Source organism: Marmota marmota, unplaced genomic scaffold (assembly GCF_001458135.2).
Source record: "Marmota marmota marmota unplaced genomic scaffold, marMar, whole genome shotgun sequence".
Classification (NCBI taxonomy): Eukaryota; Metazoa; Chordata; class Mammalia; order Rodentia; family Sciuridae; genus Marmota; species Marmota marmota.
Window position 1 is genome coordinate 44,188,961 of NW_026000229.1, and position 22,369 is coordinate 44,211,329.

The 22,369-nt window shown below is 40.9% G+C and overlaps 1 protein-coding gene across 1 annotated transcript in view; it reads left to right on the plus strand.

The window, feature by feature from the left end:
* Ryr3 (ryanodine receptor 3) overlaps positions 1-22,369 on the plus strand; it is a 356,005-nt gene that overhangs the window by 204,090 nt on the left and 129,546 nt on the right. Inside the window, exons 39-43 of the mRNA XM_015480130.2 lie at positions 6,513-6,786; positions 8,360-8,474; positions 9,988-10,117; positions 11,255-11,358; positions 18,377-18,512. Coding sequence (XP_015335616.2) covers positions 6,513-6,786; positions 8,360-8,474; positions 9,988-10,117; positions 11,255-11,358; positions 18,377-18,512 — 759 coding nt within the window. The remainder of the gene's footprint in view (positions 1-6,512; positions 6,787-8,359; positions 8,475-9,987; positions 10,118-11,254; positions 11,359-18,376; positions 18,513-22,369) is intronic.

Below are 22,369 nucleotides of genomic sequence, written 5' to 3' on the forward strand. Positions count from 1 at the left end.
CAAACTTCCTAGTCCTTAAAAAACTGATCCATGAAAAACAACTGATTTCAAAGTGGTAGAAATAAGAAACAAATATGAGTATATATACGTGTCCATGAACCATTAAGGTCACATATATAAGCTAAGAAAAGGAAAAAGAAAAAAAGATCTCAAAATTTAAAGAATTGTTTCCATTGCAGTTCAAAATATGCTCAGCTTCCCTTCTCAGCAGTTAAGTGGGGTTGTCTGGAAAATGATGCTTGGTCCACCTTCAGAGCAAGGTTGCTAGAGTGAGAGAGGTAATCAAGTAGGGGGAACTTGTGAAGGCAGGATTTAGGTTTAGGTAGGCTCCAGGCTCATCACTAGATGCCATCTGGTCTGGAGATTCTAAATCAATGCACCTCCAGAACCCAGCAATTGCCAGTCCATGTTGGAAGGCTACACCCTAGGATCTCCCCTGGGTTCCATCTTGTGGTGGAGGAGCAAATTCTTAGTCCACGAGGTCACCTGTGGACCCCAACTTTCCTGGTCTCTGTTTAAGGCTGCAAACTTGGTCTCTCCCACCCCTGCCCCTTAGAATTCTCAGCCAGACATTTCTTTCCTAGCCAGTCCTGCAAGTAGCCAGATTAGAGGGAGGAGAGGAGAGTCCGGTGGTTTTCCATGACCAGTTGTCCCCCAAAAGGATCTTTTTGAAATGCCACTCCATGAGTATGAAAATTCTGGAATTGTCCCAGTTCTGCCAAAGTATCCTCAGTACATATGGTGGAGGTTCCAGGTGGGGTCACATGGACCTGTATATGTGAGAGGCAGGGCCATACATGTGGCCAGCAGTAGATTTGCCCTCTCCACCTCACCCTTATCTTATTTCTGGCAAGGCTATCCCACTTCACGCATCCTGCTTCTTGTGAATACGAAAGTGGGTGGTTTTGTCATTAAAGGGCAGCTTTTCTAAAGATGAACTTGGAAAAGCAACAGAAATGAAATGAGTATTTAGTTGGTGCTGTTCTGATATCTCTCTCCCTTTGGTTAGAAGAAAGATTCAAAGGTACCCCAATAAGTGACTCCTTTTCCATTTAAAAATCCTATTTAAAATGCCAGCATTTTCCCTTAATACAAGAAAAAAAATAAAAACAATACAGGAACTACATGTGTGAATCCTCTCTTAAAGGAAAGAATGACAAGGTTATGAAAAGACTCCAACATAACGACTGCAAAGAGTAATACCTTTCCATCAGATTATTTCACATACCACTTGGAAGGCCCCGTTGGCTTCATGGTAGGGGTGCTGCATCCCAGTTCTTTATCTCCACATAATGGGGACCTATATAGAAATAATGAAGAACTTTAAATAAAGGATCCTTTGGAAGAAAAGGAAGGAAGATCTTATTATTTATCTTCTCAAATTTCATTCCAATGTATGTTTTACTACAAAAGTTGTACCCTCTTATAAATTGAATTATTTTCTAAAGGTTGTGGACAACACGGTTTTACCCATCATTTGACACTTAATTTTATGCCTCATAGGTGTGATTTCACTTCCTTAACTAGGCTTCTGTGGGTAATAATTATGTCTTATTAGAGTAGTTTCACATAGAGTACTTGACAACCTTGGGCACTTAACAGATACCCAGAAAATACTGCTTGATGAGAAAGCTCATATAGAAGTGACACACCTGGAGGTAATTGAGCTATTCGGGTGAGGACAGGCAGAAAACTTGAAGATGAAGTATGTTCTGATTCCTAGATATACATTGACTCCAGGGCAAAGCCTCTGTGGTTGACAGCCCTAGTTTCCAGTGTTAATGAGCATAGAGTCATTGCCGAAATGTAGCTGATGTTGGGGACAGAGAATTAAGGTGTCCATCTCCTTCTGCAACCTACTTTTTCTCCATGTGTCCCACACTAGCTGCAGAGCAGAGGAGAAAGCCCCGAAGCCTCAGCATCACACAGGCCTGATTCCCTCCTGTCTCTGAAGATGGTGATCTTAAGCCCAAATTAAGGAAGAGGAAAGCATTTGGAGCCCTTCAGGCTAGCAGGGAGCACTTTAGTGCCGAATGAATAATAGCCAGAGCCCTTGACTGCAAGGATTCAATTTTCAAAAATAATGATTCTTTAATCCCCACTTTATTTCTCAATGTGAAGGGTCTTACTCTTCTGCACTCACCTTTAATCCTCCTCCTATCCAGAAACAAACATGGGAAGAAAGCCACCTGAGCTGCCACTTTCCAAGTTCAGGTCTCAGCTATTTGATGAGAACCGTGCAGCCTAAAGGAGTAGGACAGCTTTGCCTTCCAGTTGTGGCCTCATCTCAACACATACCCTGTGCATCCATCAGTGGTTCTCAAATTTATTAGTCTTGGGAGCTCTTGACACTAAAATTGTGAGGATCCTGAAAAGCTTTGGTTTATGTGAGTTATACCTATCAATGTTTACTGAATTAGAAATCAAACTTGGGAAAATTGTCTAATATTTGTTCACTAAAGATAATTTTTAAAACTTCTTTATGTGTCATATAACATTTATGACAAATATTTCAAAGCAAAAAAAATAGAAGTGACATGGTTTTAATGTCTCTTTAAAGTCTGAGTTAATAGAACTCAGGTGGATTTTACAGTTAGTCAAAGAATAAGAAAATTGAAAAAAAAAAATTTAAAAAAAAATTGACCTCAAATAATTGGAAAAAGAGTCTTTTCATAACCTTGTCATGCAGTTGTGGATATTTTTTCTGGCAATATATCAAAATTAAGTAGTGGATTCTCAAAAGTTAGTTGGCATGTGAAATCTGAAGCTGTGTTAATTTTTGAACAATGGATAAAAATCCCTTGGCTTTTCTTGCACATTGACTGGCTCTTCTTACCAATGAATACTTTTGTAACATCACACATTGGCCATGGATGATGGAAATTATTAGTTCACTGCATAATGTAGAGCTTCCAGATGTTGACATGTTTTATTATAATATATTGAAAAAGCACATTTATTAGCATCAACAATTTAATCAGGAAAGTCTACGTATTGAGAAGCTGTCAAAGCTCACAGTGGCAGATAAACATTTTCCAAAATTTTAGTTTTCACTTGAAAGCTCAAATTTCATTATTGGTAACAAATATTGTCGGTAGCAAATACTGTCATTTAAAGTTAAAAGCTTACTTTTTTCATTTTTAAGAAAACGTCAGTTATCCAAGTCTGATCAACCACTGTTTGTCATTATTTTAATTAAAAATGGCACTCTGTGAAATCCGGGGCTAGTTTAGCATAAGGCATGCAGGGTGAGCACTGCCTCACCAGTTGCTAGTTTAGCAACTTAATCACACAAGCACTTTTCTTCAAGAAATACCACTGAACGTTGGTATCCAGCATAAGTGCTTTATGTATACTTACCATTCTGTTACACAGGATGGTAAAAAGATGCAAACTCAAAGTCCTATTAATAAAACTAGTGTTTTTACTGCTTTATTCAGGACATCCTTGTGTGAAACAGGGCATCTTCCCAGGAATGTGGCAATAAAGAATACAGCTGATTCCTACTAACTTGATTCACACACACTAAGGCCCCAGCAGTGTTACCCACCATTGCTTTTGTACCATTACTGCAAATGTCAACACAATTAAAAGGGCAAATAGCAAACTTGAATTATTATGAAAATACATTTGACCTTGCAAACTGCCTAAAGGGTCCTGAATCCCCTGAGTCTGCAGATTATACTCTGTAACTACTCGTATTGATGGTAGTAATAGTTTACCTTTATTAAGCCCACAGTACATGCCAAACATAGTTATGGGCATTAATTATTTTAATCCTCATGTGTACAGATACATGGGGAGCTTAACACATTCTAGAAAACATATTCTTTTTAACTTCTTAACTCTGGTACATGTTGGCAGCTGTGCGGGTGCATGGGAGCTAATTAAAATCTCAAAAATATTGAACAGCATCGCTAATAGAGGTAGAAAACTCCATTTGAGGCTGGAGTTGTAACTCAGTGGTCAAACACCTGCCTGGTCTGTTAGGCTTTAGGTCCCATCCCCACCCTGCAAAAAGAAATTAAAAAGCTCCATTTCCTCAGTCCCCAAAGTGCTTAGACCTTTAGAATTCATTGATTCTCCCCAGGTTTGCTTGTGGGTGCCATGTTTGTAGCATGTGTCAGGCCACAAAATATCTATGCTTTTCAGGACTCCTGAGGATGTCTCTCTCCCTCAGTTTTCTTATAGTTAATTGTTTCCCTCACTTACTGGACCTTGAAAACCTGTCCAGCATAAGTGGCCTCAAATGTCATGCATTCCACTGAATACATCTACCTATAAGTCACACACAATGATGAATTTTGTTTTCTTCTTTTCTGGTAGGACCTGGGGGCCATATTTTTTAAACTGTGTGTTGAGAACTGTGTTAACTTGGTTGCACAGATGCATTGATATATCCCATTCACTTATACTTACTGCCAAAGTGAGCCTGAACTAAGAAGAGGCAGGAGATTAGATTCTGTTCTCTAGGCCATAAATGTTGATTTGGATTTGATTTGGTGTGAGGCTAAGAGCTCACCCAAATCCTGAATTAATCTGAAAGCTGAGTCAAAGGAGAGCTAATATTTACTCAGTTCAATTATAACTCTGTAAAACTCCCTGTTGAAAAGAAGATGGCCCTCGAGCTGATTAACAGTTCTATCTGATCCCATCATTGCCTCTCCCATGTGGCAGACTGTGATGACACGGGCATTCTCTGTGGAGGATTTGGCCATTTGTGGTGAGAACCATGATTCTTTCATGCCAACGTATGGACGGCACTAGAGAAATTTACTTTGGGCACAAGAGTGTCTTGTTTCTGTCTTGCTTTCATTCTTACTGTGAGTATTAACAAGGAGAAACAGGAACTTTTACATCTGCGGGAACAAGTTTCCTGAGAGGAGCCCAATCTAGCCCATAAATAACTTCCCCAGAGGGTACAGATATTATCTAAGCTGACAGATATTGTCAGCAGTCCTTGCCTAGCAAGATCTCTTAAGAACATCTGTTGGCTGTGTCTCACTCTGACTTGGGTGTCCTTTTTCAAGTTTTACAGCTTGTGTCTTCCTTCTGAACCTAAAACACCCACAGGGTTGATAGACTCAGCAGTGAGTTAAATTAATCCTTTACATCTAGATGTCTTTTAGAGCTTTGGTAACTGAGTTCTATTTTTATACCCTTATGATGAGCCAAGACTGTATGTAGAGCAGACATCTGCCATATAGAGTGATCTGGAGTAGAAAGCTCGACTGTTAAGAGACGGCAGGCAAGGGCACGATCCACATTTAGTCCTCATTCCTTCACTAATGGACTCAGTGGCCTTCATCATCTCCTCGGCTCTGGTTTTGTCACTTGGTTTTAAGTTCAGGACATGAGTACCATCCATTCCTTGGAGGAACATGATAGGCAGTGCTGGATTTGGTTTTGATTGTGATTTACGAGCAGTGCTTCTCGCCTCTGTCATGGCATGCCCTGGAAGTGCATATAGCATGGAAGGGTGAGCTCTGCCTCACCAGGAGCTCCGACAGGAACCCCTTCCTATGTCCTGTGAAGATCTACTTCTCCCCTCTGCTCGTCTTCAGTTGCGATGCCAGCCATTCTCAGGGGCCACTTAGTCCAACCTCTAAAGGCCCAGGGCTGGCTGTCATTCAGTGACCTTTCCTTTACTTTTGTACAATTGGTAGCATTTCTACATAACCAGCATGAACTCTGATGAATTCTGAATTCAAAGTCATCAAGGTTTCTCTATCTCAATGCTTATGTAAATAGTTCATAATGGGGTGGCAGCTGACTCCTGCCAGAGCTGGGCCAAGCAGATCTGTTCTGTGGACGGATGGTCAGGAGTGCAGGGCCAAGTGTTTAGGCCTGACAGTGTTCCCAGTCCACTCCTCACTGTCACCTAGTGTATCATTATGTTTACATCATCTCAAATATCCTTTACGATTCTTGAATCAGTGGTTTTGCTTAATCCTATCATGGTATATGGTTATCTCTATGCTACTTGGAGATGGTACCCATGGGGAGAAATTCTGGTGCTCAGTTTGTTTTACTTTAAGGAAGTAACCACTGGCCCATGTTTCTCTTCACCCACCTGGAGTCAGTCACTCACTGTTGTGTCCTGTGGCACTTAGAAGTACCTCCATTGTAGTACTTACTGTTTTGTATTACAAAATAAAGATTTCGTTTGATTATAGATTAAAATGTAAAGAACTGGTGTCAGAGCTCCCAGGAGGCAAGGACGGAGTCTTATTTACTATTCTGTTTCCAGCATCAATTCAAACATTGTTTCATCAAAATAGAATATTTAGTACCCTCAGTTTACCATTGTATATTCTTTTTTTGTAGTATGGGTGGCATATTTATCCTTTGATGATATGCTTTACCTCTGTGCATGTTTTTCCCCATCCACAAAACAAGAATATTTTTAACTTTAACCACCAGGCGATGCGTCTAATTGTTGTGGTGGCTGTGACACCCAGCTCTCTGAGCCATGACAGCCACAGCAGAGGTTCCTCCTCTTCTCCTTCCAGCAACACTGAAGGAGCTAGTCTCGCAGACAATGATCTGCTGGGCCCAGGAAAACCAGATTCAGGACGCAGAGCTGGTGAGGATGATGTTCAACCTCCTCCGGAGGCAGTACGACAGCATTGGGGAGCTGCTGCAGGCCCTGCGAAAGACATACACCATCAGCCAGGCCTCCGTGAGCGACACCATCAACCTGCTGGCCGCCCTGGGCCAGATTCGGTCCCTCCTCAGCGTCAGGATGGGCAAGGAGGAGGAGCTGCTCATGATCAATGGGCTGGGGTAGGTCATGCACAGTCACATGCAGTTCTCTCAGGAGTGCTTCAAGTGGCAGGAGTGAGCCTTCAGTCTCTCACGGGATTGTGTCTTCCTAAATCATCAGTTTGTAACCTGAGAGACCAGGTACCTGCTACTCATGGCAAACGGACATTGGTGAACACAATGTTGAGGAGTCTTGGAGAAAAGCAGTTCCATAGTTTGAATCTCATGAAAGTAGCTCCAAGAAGGCTACAAAAAAATCTGGGGGAAGGAACAGTGTATTCCCCTGAGACAGAAACAACAGGAGCATTTGAGCTTTTAACTAGATATCTTCTGAGGCTCACCTCTGAACAGTTGCCACTTGACCCTTCTATATTCTCTCACTTCTCACCTACAGAATCATTTTGGTTAATTCTCTGAGACACCTTTTCTGCTAACAAGAGCTGATGGCTCCATCTTAGAAACCACGTAGTTATTATCATAATTATGCAATGTAGCACTTCCAGTTTGCAGATGAAAAAACAAGGCCCAAAAAGGATCACTGATAAGTCCACAATTTTGTTTAAAATCAAAGTCAACATTACATCCCACCACAGGAGCATCACCAAGGTCCAGGAAAGGGATTTTGAGCATCCTTGGTGGGGAGGGGTAGGTAGATGCATGTGCACTTTCAAACAGGAATTTAAGAACAGAAATAAAGAGACTTTTATGGGAAAGAAAAAAGCTGCAGAATCAGTCCCTCCCCAGCCTTTGCAGCAGACATGGCAGCAATAAAAACAGGTGGTTGTGGTTGGTGTCTCAGGCAACCCTCAGAAGAGTCGGCAGGATGGGCACAAAATAATCACCCAGCAAGAGGAATGGCCAGTTAACAAGCCTTTGCTGCATTTCAAAAATTTTATTTTCCTGCAGCTTCATTATGTGAATTTATATTAAATGACTTAAAGACATAATTGTTCTTCTATGTTCATGTCATTCATTTTTTTTAAATTGCTGTTCACAAATTTCATGGTACCTCACATTAGATAGCTTTAAGAAAGTACAGCCCATAGCTGGGGTTGTAGCTCATTGGTAGAGCACTTGCCTAGCACACGTGAGGCACTGGGTTCAAGCCTCAGCACCACATATAAATAAATAAAATAAAGGTATTGTGTACATCTACAACTAAAAATTAGGGGGAAAAAAAGTATAGCCCCATCATTAAGACACTAAAGTACAGAGAGAGATACAGGGAAAAAAAGCAGAAAACCCTGAGTAAGTAGAGGAAGAGAGAGCCAGTGATTTGGACTGTCTCCAAAACTATTATAAGCAAAAATACCAAGGGACAACTGTTTAAATGTCATTAGAAAGAAGCATTTCCAAAAGAAAAAGCAAACACTTAGAAGTAAGGAACATAAAAATATTCCTATCCACTTAGAAAGATATTCCACATATATTCCAGTTGACCTGGTGCCTTCTTATTCTTTCAACCTGTCACTTTTACATTACTTCACCCTGATGTGTGTGTGTGCTCATCCCTAAATTTTCAGAACTTAGAAATAAACAGTCTCTCTCTTATTGAGATTCTAATAAGCAGTCTCTCTCTTATTGTTATTCCTAGGGACATAATGAATAACAAGGTGTTTTACCAGCATCCCAACCTCATGAGAGTCCTGGGCATGCACGAGACAGTGATGGAGGTGATGGTGAATGTGCTGGGTACAGAGAAATCACAGGTAATGGTACACAGAGGGCTTAGCCAGAACTTAACTCTTGGGGCAGTGGCACAAGGCTGGAGTCCGCTGTCTCAGTTACTCTCCCTGGGGAGAGGAAGGGATGTGCACACTTTCATGGGAAAGAATCAAGCAATGGGACAGCACTGCGGGAGTCCAGCTGTGGCAGAGCTCCAGTTCTTGAAGCTGGGTGCTCTTCTCACTCATCCCACTGGGCCATTCAGCTGCTAAATTTACTTTCTGTATTCTGAAGCCCTTCTGAGGTGGAATAGCTCTGGGCCCCACTCAGGAATCCAGTGTGCTTTGCTCGGAGTCAGGAGTAGGCTGCTGTTCAGGGGAACAGAACTCTATAATGACTCTGGCAGTGTTCCTTCAGGAGTGTTCACGTTTCCTCTATCAGCCAGGCTTCTTGGCAGCTCCCCAGTAAGGCCAGGGGAGCTCCTGTTGGCAAGGGAAAGGGCATAACTGGGTACTTATTTCAGGATGCTGAGGTCCCCCTTAGAGTTAGATGGCTTCTGAAGGCAGCAAATGGGATACGGTTTCAATGTTGAAGATTGTCAAGTGCCAAAGTCCTGGGACTAAATGCTTTCCAGGGCAGCTTCATGAATATTGGCAGGGAAGATGTGAAGGAAGATCAGAACCAAGCTTGCATTCCTTCTCACTGGTTTTCTTCTGATCTCTTGGGAAAGTTAAATCTATCCAGGAGATCCCTGGGCACACGTCTGACTGCCTCAAGAGCAGGTAGCTGTAGGTTCTTAGAATATTCTCCATGATTCTAAAGGGGAAATCAAGGTTTTTCTAGGATCCTGAGAAAAGTTAACACTGACATCATTTATTGAGCACTGTAGGATCAAAAATAAGATGTGGCCTGGCATAGAGATGCTAATTACTTTGTTAAGCAGGAAAGCCAAGCACAATCAACAGTAATATAAGATGGCATCTCTGTGCTAAATTGTATGAATCCGATTATAGGAGCCCACAGGAGAGCAATTATCAAGGACAAAAGTAATTGAGAGAAGGCTCACAGACAGAGCAATGTTCTTCGGGCTGTCAGAATTGTAGGACTAGGTTTGACCTGGGAGACACAGGTTTTAATATACTGGTGAGCTCTGTGTTTCTCTGATTATCCATCTGCCTTTCTGATATTCCCCATAAGTCTTGTTCACTCCTTCCCTGACTGGAAATAACAGTCAGTAGTCTGGTGCAGGGTCATGCAATCTCATGTGACACCCAGGGAAACCAGAACTCTCATTTAAAGTCTATATTCCTTGGGAGGAAATATATTTCAGGAACTATAGTTAGCTCTCAATATTTTTAGAAGCCTCTTCTTTGGAGTCCTCCATACTCTGTCCCTTCTATGAATAAGTTTTGGGGAGAGGGGAAGGAAAAAAGAAATTTCATTTTCCAAACTCTGCACAGTTTGCAAGGCTTCATCCCCAGACCCTTTGAGGTCAGACTTTTCAGAAAGGCCCCATAATAGTCCCTTTTCTCTGACACTTCCTACTCCTCCCTACAGATTGCTTTCCCAAAGATGGTTGCTAGCTGCTGCCGCTTCCTTTGCTATTTCTGTCGAATTAGCCGGCAAAATCAGAAGGCCATGTTTGAGCATCTAAGTTACCTGCTAGAGAACAGCAGCGTGGGCCTAGGTATGTAAGTCATGTTATAACTTCCCATTCAGATCTAGAAGTTGTGCTCCCCCTACTGACCAATTAGGAGATAAGGGAAAGAAGCCTCTCGCTTCTTTAAATGCAAAAGGAGACCCTGCCTGTTCTAATGAGAAGTGCATAAAAAGATGCCTGTACTCTGCAACCTAAGTAGAGATGTCAGCATGGGTGACAGAGTTGTGTTTGCATAGTCACACTTCTCTCTTGGGACCAGTGGCCCATGGGTTTTGAAATGGTGCCTGAAATTGACATATTCTGGGTACACTCCTCCTAGCCCACACAGCTGACCAGGAAGCAGGGATAATAAGACCAAGGTCATGGATCTAATCCCTTCTTGGCAGGTTGGCTGCAGGGTTCATGCCTATCCTATCAGCCAACCAGCAAGCACATCCCTTAGCAGCAAGGAAGACTGGCCAAGAGCCACTGTGGATAAACAGTATGAGTCCATCACTACCACTAGAAAAGCAGCTCAATACATATGCTTAGCTCACTGTTCTGGATGGAAATCAAATGGCTCTGTATAATACACAAATACATGCACTGGAAATCTGAAATATGTTTCCTCTATTTACCAAATGCAACCTCAGGCTACCAACCTTTTTTTTTAAATGCCACCTAATAGGAGTTTTTCTAAAGTTTAATCTAAGAGCCAAGCAAACTTAAGAAAACTCGAAGACAGCATTGGTAACCTAGTGGAGCTAGATGAAATAATGCTGTTTTGAGGTTATTTTTAAACTCTTAAGTGGCAGCTCCAAAATCATGTCCAAATCATTTGGGTTTAGTTGGTCAAGTGCTAGCTGAGTCTTTTGAGTGATCACCAAACGGGCGACCCTACAAAATTTTGTATCAGAAAGGCTCTTGAGAACATGTTGCCCCCGCTGATCCTGTGGACTGATTTTCTAGTAATCTGTACTCATAATCTGTAATGAGACTGTGGGGATAGAGGATAACAAACAGCTACTCTTAAATTGTGCAGACTGCCCTGTGGAAACAGGGATGTGGACCAGGTTTCAGTGTATTTGCTGCCCTCTGCTGCCTGCTGGTATGCACTGTAATCACAGCTCTGAGCTGGGTGGCCTTTTTTGCCTGTCCATTTCTGTTCCTTCTCTCCTTCCTCAGCCTCCCCATCGATGAGGGGGTCCACCCCACTGGATGTAGCAGCCTCCTCCGTGATGGACAACAACGAGTTAGCACTGGGCTTGGAGGAACCAGACCTCGAGAAGGTAACTGGCCCTTGGGGAAGCAGTGTGTCATTCTCTTCTATCTATAGGGCCAGCCAAGTGGAGAAAAAGCAGGCCAAAGTCAGCGTTTCCATCAGAGCCTCTTATCTTAGTGTACTTGCTGCAAACATGCGGTAGAATATGAGTATATGGCAGGAGCACAGTAATTAGGACCAGAGGATCTCCTGTGGGCAGTGAGGCCAGCTTCATAGACACGAATGTGGGCATTTATGTTCTTTGCATGTGGCAGCCCAGCCTCACTGGTCTATGTGGAGCATCACCAGATCCCTATGCCTCCTGACAAAGTTCTTGGGCATCTAATTCATAAGTTAACATATAAAAGAAAGAAGTGACCTGACAAAAAGTTGCATAATCAATGTTTTTTTCTGAGTACAGAACAGAAAAACTGAGTTGCCCTCTATTGAGATTGTGAATGGAGTTCCTCGTGGTGGTGACTGGGGACTGACCCCTACATCTCTATCCATCCCTCTCATGGAACTGTCCTTGACTAGATGGCTGGCAAGAATGACACTGAGGGCTAAGGATATAGCTCAGTTGATAGAGTGCTTGCCTCACATGCACAAGGTCATGGGTTCAATCCCCAGCAACACACACACACACACACACACACAAATTATTTAAAAAAAGAATGACACTGAACTTTGTTTCTTTGCACATTTTTTTATTGGTGCAGTGTAGTTGTCCATAATGATCTGTTGTTACATATTTATACATGCACACAATATAACAATACAACTTGGCCAATGTCACTCCCAGCACTTCCCCCCCGTCCCTCCCCTCATCACATCTCCTGGTCCCTTTCTTCTACTGAACTCTTTGATTTTCGTGAGATCTCTGTCCCCCACCTTTCTTTTTCTTTTTCCTCTTTAGCTTCCACATAGGAGAAAAATCATATGACCCTTGACATTCTGAGTTTGGCTTATTTCACTTAACATAATGGTCTCAAGTTCCATCCATTTTCCTGCAAACAATATGATTTCACTTTTCTTTATGGATGAATATATACTCTATTATGTTTATATCCCACATTTTCTTTATCCATTCATCCATTGATGGACACCTAGTTGGTTTCATAGTTTGGCAATTATGAATAGTGCTGCTATAAACATGGGTATGCATGTATCATTATAGTATGATGACTTAATATTTTTGGATACATACTGAGGAGTTTTATAGCTGAGTCATATGGTACTTCCATGCCTAGTCTTTGTTTTTTACTTTTTTTAAAATATGTTTTTATTCTAATTAGTTATATATGACAGTAGAAAGCATTTAGACACATCATACGTAAATGGAGTATAACTTCTCATTCATTTGGTTGTACATGATGTAGAGTTATACAGGTCATATAATCATATATGCACAAACCTACCCCCTGCTCCCTTCACTCCGCCTCTGTTTAGTCCAAAATACCTCTATTCTCCCCCTACATTTATTATTATTAGAACTCTCATATCAGCCATGCCTACTCATTTTCATAGTGGTTGTACTAATTTACAATCCCACCAACAGTATAAAAGTGTCCCCTCTCCTCCACATCCTATCCAGCATTTATTATTGTTTGACATTGTACTTTCTAAGTGTGAAGGAGAGCAACCTAGTGGGGGGCAAGAAGGAGGCTGGACAGTGAAAGGTCATCATCTACGGTATAGTGGGTTCAAGAGCCTGAGGGAGAAGAGCATCTCATCCTGACCAGGAGGTCAGGAAGGTTACTCAGAAAAAGTGATGACCAAGGGATAAGGACAGGCCTGTTAGCCACATTTTGGGGAAAGTGTCCAGGAGTATTGGGGCTCTGCAAGGAGAGCACCGTACACTGGAGAATCAGAGTATGACTGAAGCACAGAGTGCCTGAGAGCATGGCAAGAAATAGGCAGAGCATAAGGAATTGGGCTTTGTCAACGGTAGGATTCCGCCCAAGCAGAGCCACTCTGTGCTGGGCACACTCTCAGTCCTCCCCATAATTAACTCACGTGACCCTCAGAACAAACCTTTTTATTATCACCCCAGTTATGGGCAAGGATACGGAGGCAAAGAGATGAGATAATGTTCTGAGTGTCTTAGAGTTAGTGGTCCCTGTCATGTCATAGGGCCTCACTAGAGAACCAAAGCAATGGAAATCGCTGGAGGGTTCCAGGCAGGGCAGCAAGGCAGCACAATCTGATTTGAGTAAGAACTGACTACAACGGAAACAAGATTTCAGGCAAGGAGAAAGGTTAAGAGACACTGCAGTCATCTAAGAACAAGATGGTGCTGGCTTCAGCTAATCTTGACATGGTAGACATGAGAAGGGCTTGAGTCCATGGGACTTTTAAGAGGACAAACAGTGGCCATTGATCAGACCGAGCCGGCCAGTTGTTCCTCTAAGGAAAATAGGAGGTGGAGCAGATTTGAAGAGGCAGGGATGAGTTCGTTGGCTTTTGGTTGTAACATGTGTGAAGTTCCCTGAGGCTCTCCCAGATGGCGATGTCCAGTGGGAAGTTGACTACATACTACTAAAGCTCAGGAGTCCTCTCTAAGCTGCGGATAGAGCGCATGGGTGGCAACTGGGGCCCCATGAGTAGATGAGATCCCTTCAGCGGCCAGCCTGGAATAAGAAGAGAAACACAGGTGGGCCTGAGCTCTAAGGACCACTAGTTTGTAAGGAAGACACCTATGAAAAAAACACGAACAGGTGAAGAGGATGAGGAAAGCCCAGAAAATGTGTCTGAGAAGCTGAGCAAAAAATATATATATCCACATATATATATTTTTTTCTTCTAAACAGTGAAAGTGAAGAGGCTCAGACAAGACAGGTTGAGGAGTAAGAGGAAGTAGGTGTCTCTTGATTAAATGATTACCACAGCAGGTGGCCTTTATCTGGCTGAGATAGCCACACAGGTGATGTAGATAATGTCATTGCCGCTCATGAAGGTCCTATTGGTTCAGCCTTGGCAGGGAATCCCCATCCAGGCTGCAGAACCATGTTCCATCTATTAGGATAAGATGAAAATTACCCACCTGTAATTTCCTAAAGTGTTTGCCTTAGAAAATTCCATTTCAAATGCAGTTAACTAATAATTACTGAGGGCCCACCCTAAACCAGGCAGACAAAATGCCTGTATTTCTGCATCTTACTTCTCCGAAGAGAAACTTCTGTTGTGATATGAGGCTATACTAGTTTTCCAAGGCAGCCATGATAAAGTGCCACGGACTGGGTGGCTTCAACATTAGAAATTTAGTGTCTCAGATTTCTGGAGGCTAGAAATCCAACAACAGGGTGTTAGCAAATTGTTTCTTCTGAGGCCTCTTTCCTTGGTTTGCAGATGGCCAGCTTCCCTACATCCTCATAAGCCTTTGCTCTGCGTGTAAGCATTCCTGATGAGGTTTTGTATGCCCAAGATTCCCTTTCACATAAGGACACCACCCTAACATAATCATCTCTTCAAAGCCCTCATCTCCGAATGCAGTAATATTCTGAAGTACAGGAAATTAGGACTTCAGCATATAAATTGGGGGATGGGGGCATAGTTTAGCCTGTAATAGAGGGGTTTGTCTTTGAGTTTTGTTCTTTAGGGTCTTGGCAATATCAAAGAGATGTTGCTTAAATGTATTTTAGGCAGCTTGTTCGCTGCTGTGAGTAAAAGACCAGACCAGAACAATTTTAGGGGAGTTAAAGTTTATTTGAGGGCTCACGCTTATCAAGGTCTCAGTCCATAAACAGCCAATTCCATTCCTCGGGGCACAAGGTGAGTCTGAACATCATGGCAGAAGAGTGTGATGTAGGGAAGCAGCTCAGATGATGACCAGAAAGCAGAGAGAGAGATTAAGCTCAACTCATCAAATATATACCCCAAAGGCACATCCCAAGGACCCTCCAGCCACACCCTACCTACCTTCAGTCACCACTCAGTTACTCCCTTCAGGGGGATTAATTCACTGATTGGGTTAAGGCTCTCGTAACCCAATCATTTCTCCTCTAAACATTCTTGAATTATCTCATACATGAGCTTTGGGGGGATAGCTCACATCCAAACCATAACAAAATGATAATAGTTTGGGGCACAAAAAAATGTAAGCAAAAGCATTTTTATTATTTTGTCAGATTCAGTAAACATTGCTATTTGATCTAATTGAGTCCCTAATAAAAGTCAGAAAAAGAATAGGTTTACTGAGTTTGTCAAATATGATTTTTATCAATATGTCAGCATTTCCTTCCATTTTGATGGCATAATGGTATCACCCTACTTTTGAAAATTCTGTTATGAACAGTTCCAGTCCTTATCACTTAGGGTTGATTGTAGTAAGCTCTCCTGGCTGCAAGAGGAATAAGTGAAAATGATCAGAGGAAATTTTTAGAAGTTGCTCCTCTAGGTCCCACAGCTTGTGCCAAAGGGACACTGCCTACCCCCATACATACACCCCAAGATGCAAACACTGTGCCATTGGTTTTGTGTATAATAGTTGTTCCCTCAATACTGTGTCTACTCGTGGTCTCTATTTCTAGTGGAATAGACTTTAGTCAAATGCTAGTATTCATACATTTAAAGGGTAATTTTAAAAAATTTTTTTAAATTAAAAAAAAAAAAACTTAAGTGTTTTGTGAAAAGCAGCTAACGGGTCTCCTATAACAATGCCGTAACACAAGGATTTGAATTTCATACCCACTTCAGTCTCTGTTCATCTTTTAAAACGATACTGCTCAACAAAGATGCTGAGCCTCCCATGGAGGATGTAAGATGTGATGAGCAGAGGCGAGGAAGCCAGAAGAGGGCAATGTAGGGATGATGGGCAGGTAGGACATCTGAACAGAAGGATGAGGTCTGCTGCTCCCTGTGTAAGTGGTTAGGTTGGCTCAGCACAGCCCCACCGACTTGTATTTGTTCTAATGTTGGAAAATTATGCAGGTTGGTATGAAGGAAAGGACTGGAAAACCCTGGAGTTTCTCCTTCCCATTGATCACAAGAAAAATTAGGTCTATTAGGATTGAACACCAACCCTACCCCAATGTATGAACAGACATAGACACGCTTTATTTTCCTGCCAGTAAAAGGTTCTGCACCTGTAGTCCTGAAAATTCAGGACTGGCTCCTATGGACATTTCTTTGGCATTTTTTAAGATAAAATAAAATCTGAGCTGGAAACAGAATAGTATCTTCACTGTTTTCAGAGGGAAAAATGTAATGAAAGATTCTTAGAGTTTTGCCTTTGAGTTATTATACTCACAAAATAATGCAAATATAGCAAATATAACATCAGCAAACATAGTTAATTTCACAAACACTTATTGAATACTTCCTGTGTACCAGGCCCTACATATTAAAATCTGAGAATGACTAGACTGGAGGTGCAGCTCAGTGGGAAAGCACTTGCCTGGTGTGCATGAGGCCCTAGATTCCATCTCCACCACAAGAAGAGAGAGAGAAAGAAAAAGACACCTTTTCTAATTTTGAGGATGAACTCTCCTTTTTTATCCATGTGTATAAAATATCAAAGATAAAATTAGAATAACAACTGCATTTTATTTTATTTTTTTTTAATATTTTTTTTTGGTGGGGCTGAGGATCGAACCTAGTGCCTCACGCATGCTAAGCAAGTGCTCTCCCTCTGAGCCACAATCCCAGCCCCAACTGCATTTTAAACAAAGCTCATTTGCCAAGCTTCTTGCCTGACACCTGCTGGAAAGAAGACAGAATCTATAATCTCTATAAGAATTTAGGCTGAGATTTTGTGATATTTGTCAGGTAATCTGGAAGCAAAGAGAATACTCAAATTCTGGTTTTTACTGGGCTTTTTTCTCTTGGCATGTGACTCTGGATAGCTACTATTGATACAGAGCTTTGGTCAGGACCCCTGACTACATAGGGCCCACCCATTATTCAGTGGTCGAGCATGTTGACCTTGCAATACCACAGCCAAACGAATGAGGCCAGACTAGGTTCTTCAAAGGGCTCTTCTCTTACATTTCAATATGCACATTATTTAGGCTTATTTTTAAATGGCAATTCCCCATTGCATGAACAACAACAACAACAAAAAAAAAAACCTAGGAACTGACATAACAGTTATAATCAATCTTATTGATTATTTGGAAACAAGTGGATTAAAGGTTCTTCTTACAAACCTACTGAATTATTTACTTTAAAAATCTTGGGTGCTCTCTAGCTTCTAGAGAATGAAAGACCTTTTAGTTCCCAGAAGTACAGGCCTCATAGCTATCTCATAAAAACTTGGGCACATTTTTTTTTGCCTTAAATATATATGCATGGAGTTTTTCCCAATTTTTTATTGTAGTGAAAATACATATAATACAAATTTTACTATCTTAACTATTTTAAGTGACCAGTTCAGTGGCATTAAACTCTTTTATATGCAACCATAGCTACTATCCATCTCCGTAATTTTTTCTACATTATAAAATTGAAACTACCCATTTAGCACTAACTCCCTATTCCTTCTTCCCATAGCCCCTGGCAATGGCCATTCTACTTTCTGTCTTTATGGTTCTGACTACTCTAACTACCTCATATAAGCAGATGCGTGTAGTATTTGTCTTTTTTATGACTGGCTTATTTCACTTAGCATATGTCCTCAAGTTTAACCTCTGTTGTAGCGTGTATCAGCATTTCCTTCCATCTTAAGGCTGAATAGTACTGCATTGCATGTATATATCACATTTTGCTTATCCATTCATCCCTCAATAATCACTCAGGTTGCTTCTACATTTTGGCTACAGCAAATATGCTGTTTTGAATACAGAGCTCTGAGACCCTGCTTTTAATTCTTTGGGGTATATACCCTGAAGTGGAATTACTGGATCACATGATAATTCTATTTTCAATTTTTTGAGGAATCACCATACTGTTTTCCATAGTAGCTCCACCACTTTACATTCCCACCAACGGTGCCCAAGGGCTCTCTATTTCCTCACCAACACTAAGTCTTTGCTGTTACCTTTTTTTTTTTTTAATATAGTAGCATAACGGGTGTTCATGGACATTTACTTTTGTACTGTTCTTGGCAGGTGGTGACCTACTTGGCAGGCTGTGGCCTACAGAGCTGCCCCATGCTTGTGGCCAAAGGATACCCTGACGTTGGCTGGAACCCCATTGAAGGGGAGCGCTATCTCTCCTTCCTGAGGTTTGCCGTCTTCGTGAACAGTAAGTCCCATATTTTCTGTCCCTTTTATACCCAGACTGGCAAAATCACACATACGTATAAGGAAAAAAGGGGTCGTTTTCATTGCTTCCTGTTGATAAATATGAGAGGTTGTACAGGGGCTTGGCAACATGGACAGAGATCGCTGTTTTTAAAAAGTGGAGTAAGTCAGAACTGAAAAGCTTCAAGGGAGAAGCTCATATCCTGTTGAAAAGATAAAGACACATGTTTATGGAGGAGCTGATGATAGAGATGATCTCTTTTTTATACATGTATACTTTTATTTTGTTTGTTTATTTTTATGTGATGCTGAGTATCGAACCCTCACATGTGTGAGGCAAGCACTCTGTCACTGAGCCACAACCCCAACCCTAGAGATGATCTTTGAAGGATCGTGTTTCCAAGATTCTCTGGGAGAATCAAGCCAGACAAGGATCAAGAGTAAATCCAGAGACAGAGTCCTGAGCTATAGTCCAGGTCCAGCAAGAAACCGTGCCTGGGCTTGGACTTGTCACCTCTCTCTACTTCTTACACTATCAGCAAATGAGAGGCATTTATTAATAAATCGTCTCAACTATTTCAGAGAGCTAAATACACATGATTCTCCAGATCCCTAGAATATTGGATGTGTGGATGGACAGATGGATGGAAGGGTGGGTGGACAGGCCAATGAAAAAAATTAAAAATAACTAAATAAGTGTAAAAGGTAAAACAAAATTTTTCACCACCCTAAATAGTATTCTTCTCAGTAGAAATCACTTTCTATTTGCAGTGAATTCCAGCACTACCAAAATTCTTTAGTTGAAGCAGAATAATGTGCTGAATATTATATAAAATGAGCAGACTAGTTTCTTGAAAAGGAACCTCATCTATCAGGATATTGTTATACTAATAATTCACTCATATTTGCATTTGTTATAGTCCTTGTCCCTTCTCTGTTTCGGGTTCCAGGCTAATGAATCCTTCTGGCCTGGTTAAGTGCTCTCAAAGGGGGATTGCAGCTAGTAGAAAATCATGCCAGTTGTTCTAAGAATTTATCTCAAAATATATTGGCATGATGTGATCATTGTATCCACTCCCATCCCACCTGCTTACTCTCTTGTATATACCTCTCTACCACCATGCTGCTTCTTTTTTTATTTTTTATATGACAGAATGCATTGTAATTCATATTATACATATAAAGCACAAATTTTTCATATCTCTGGTTATGTTCAAAGTATATTCACACCAATTCATGTCTTCACACATGTACTTTGAATAATGATGTTCATCACATTCCACCATCATTTCTAACCCCATGCCCCCTCCCTCCTGCTCCCACCCCTCTGCCCTATCTAGAGTTTGTCCAATCCTCCCATGCTCCCCGTCCCTACCCCACTATAAATCAGATTCCTTATATCAAGGAAAACATTCGGCATTTAGTTTTGGGGGGTTGGCTAACTTTATTTAGTGTTATATTCCCCAACTCCACCCATTTACCTGCAAATGCCATGATTTTATTCTCTTTTGTTGCTGAGTAAAATTCCATTGTGTATATATACCACATTTTTTTATCTATTTATCTACTGAAGGGCATCTAGGTTGGTTCCACAGTTTAGCTATTGTGAATTGTGTTGCTATAAACATTAATGTGGCTGTGTCCCTGCAGTGTGCTGTTTAAAGGACTTTAAAACACCATACTGCTTCTTAATTTGAATGATTTCCATTTTCCTGGGGCTTCCCCTGTCCTGACTGGATTACAACCTTTGAGATGCCTTTGTTTTGTTCCCCTGGACTCTCAGCCAGGTTCCTTATCAACTGCCTCCTGCTTCTCTCTACATGTTCTTCACTGTAGCTTCCCATATTGATCACATCTTTGCTAAATTGCTTTGTTCTCTTCAGGGCAGTTCTAGAATATTCTCTAATAATCTGTTCCACTTCCTATCCAAATAATCATTTCAGAATTGACACAGTTATAACAGTATAGAGACACTTTTTGAGTGTGTGAAATGAATATTAAGAATTCATACATCTCACTAAATTATGTAAATAGACTGTATGGCAGACAAACCAGAACAAGACGAATCTATTCAACTAGGCATTCTTCACAGTCATGTCAAGAGTTTTATTTAGTGGAAATGTGGATATGAGTTTGAAGGTAAATGAAACCACTAGCTATACCCCATCTGTATTGCCCAAATTCCAGCACTTGCTTTTGCTAGTTGGGTACAACCATATGGAACTCAACTCTACACCAAATGTTTTATCTGCCCCCTTTACTTTCAGGTTGTTTTATATCTTTTTAACATAGTCTCTATAGTACAGTTTTAGAATGCAATAAGCTCTTACAAATTGGCCCATCAGTGGGCAGATATATGCATTTTAATTTAATGTTTAATGTACCTCTAAAACATAAAGACCTTATTTGGTTTTGGCAAAGGAATTCAGGTTCTGCTTTCAAAGAATTTATAGTATTTTGAGGGAAGTGTTCATTGACAGAGATCACTGTTTTTAAAAAGTGAAGTAAGTTCTCTCCCATCTCTACCATCTCCAGATGGGGTAGAGAGGGAAGATGAGAGGGAAGGGGAGGGGGGATAGTAGGGGATAGGAAAGGTAGCAGAATACAACAGTCATTAATATGGTATTATGTAAAAATGTGGATGTGTAACCAATGTGATTCTGCAACTTGTATTTGGGGTAAAAAATGGGAGTTCATAACCCACTTGAATCAAATGTATGGAAGATGATATGTCATGAGCTTTGTAATGTTTTGAATAACCAATAAAAAAAAAAGAAAAGAACATGAGTGCTATCAAATTAGCACTCATTACTTCATTACCCTTAAAAAATAAATAAAAATAAAAAAAATAAAATAAAAAGTGAAGTAAGTCAAGGAGAACTGAAAAGCTTCAAGAGGGGAAACTCATATCCTGTTGAAAAGATTGGACAAGTCTTTATGGAGGAGCTGAGTTAGAGGTGAGCTTTGAAAGATCAAGTTTCCAGATACAGAGAGTTTATCTAATCAGACAGCAGCACGTTCAGTGGCCTGAAGGCTAAAGCATACTGTTCTCAGGAAACAGTGGTTTGTTAGTCCAGAGGGTGGCTATGTGGATGGCAGTGGTCAAAGTCGGGACTTAAAATGTAGCTAGATGACTATAATTGCAGGGGGGACATAAATGCAAAGCTGAAAAAGTTTAGTATTGATCTGCTATGTTGAGAACTGGGAAACCTTTTTAACAAAAGAGAGACTTATGGGTACCACTGACAGCTTCTGTGCTCAGGTTGTAACAAATTATAACAGTGAGGGTAGGAATAGACTCCAGGAGATGATATCCAAAAGAAAGTATAGACAAGATTCATAGGGCTGGATGGTGATAATGATGAGATGTCAAGCTTGGTGTGCTGAGAGAAAAGTAGCAAAGTTCACATTCTAGCTTAGAGATTTGAGGGTAGGAAGAAAATAAATAAGGAGAATGTGGTTTGGGATGAAGCACAGTAAACTGAGTTTCTGTCAGATCATATTGATTTTACAGTGACAATACTCAAATAGAGGCTTCCCTAATTTAGTTGTTAGGATAGAGATCAATCAGTCAACAGATGGATACTGAATAGATTTGTAGACCATTTATAGTTAAAATGGTTGAGAGTTTATTGTCACAGGGGAGAGCATGAAAAAGACAGATATGCAGAGTATAAAAACGTATATATTTTTAATACCTACAGGAGGAAGAAGAGTGACTCAATCACAGTAACACAGTAGAGTTTGGACAGGAGAATAGAGGATCAAAATTGGCTCTATCACTCACTAGCTGTGAGAATTTAAGCAAGTTAGTAAACTTTTCCTAGCCTCGGTTCTTTTTTTTTTTTTTTTTTTTTT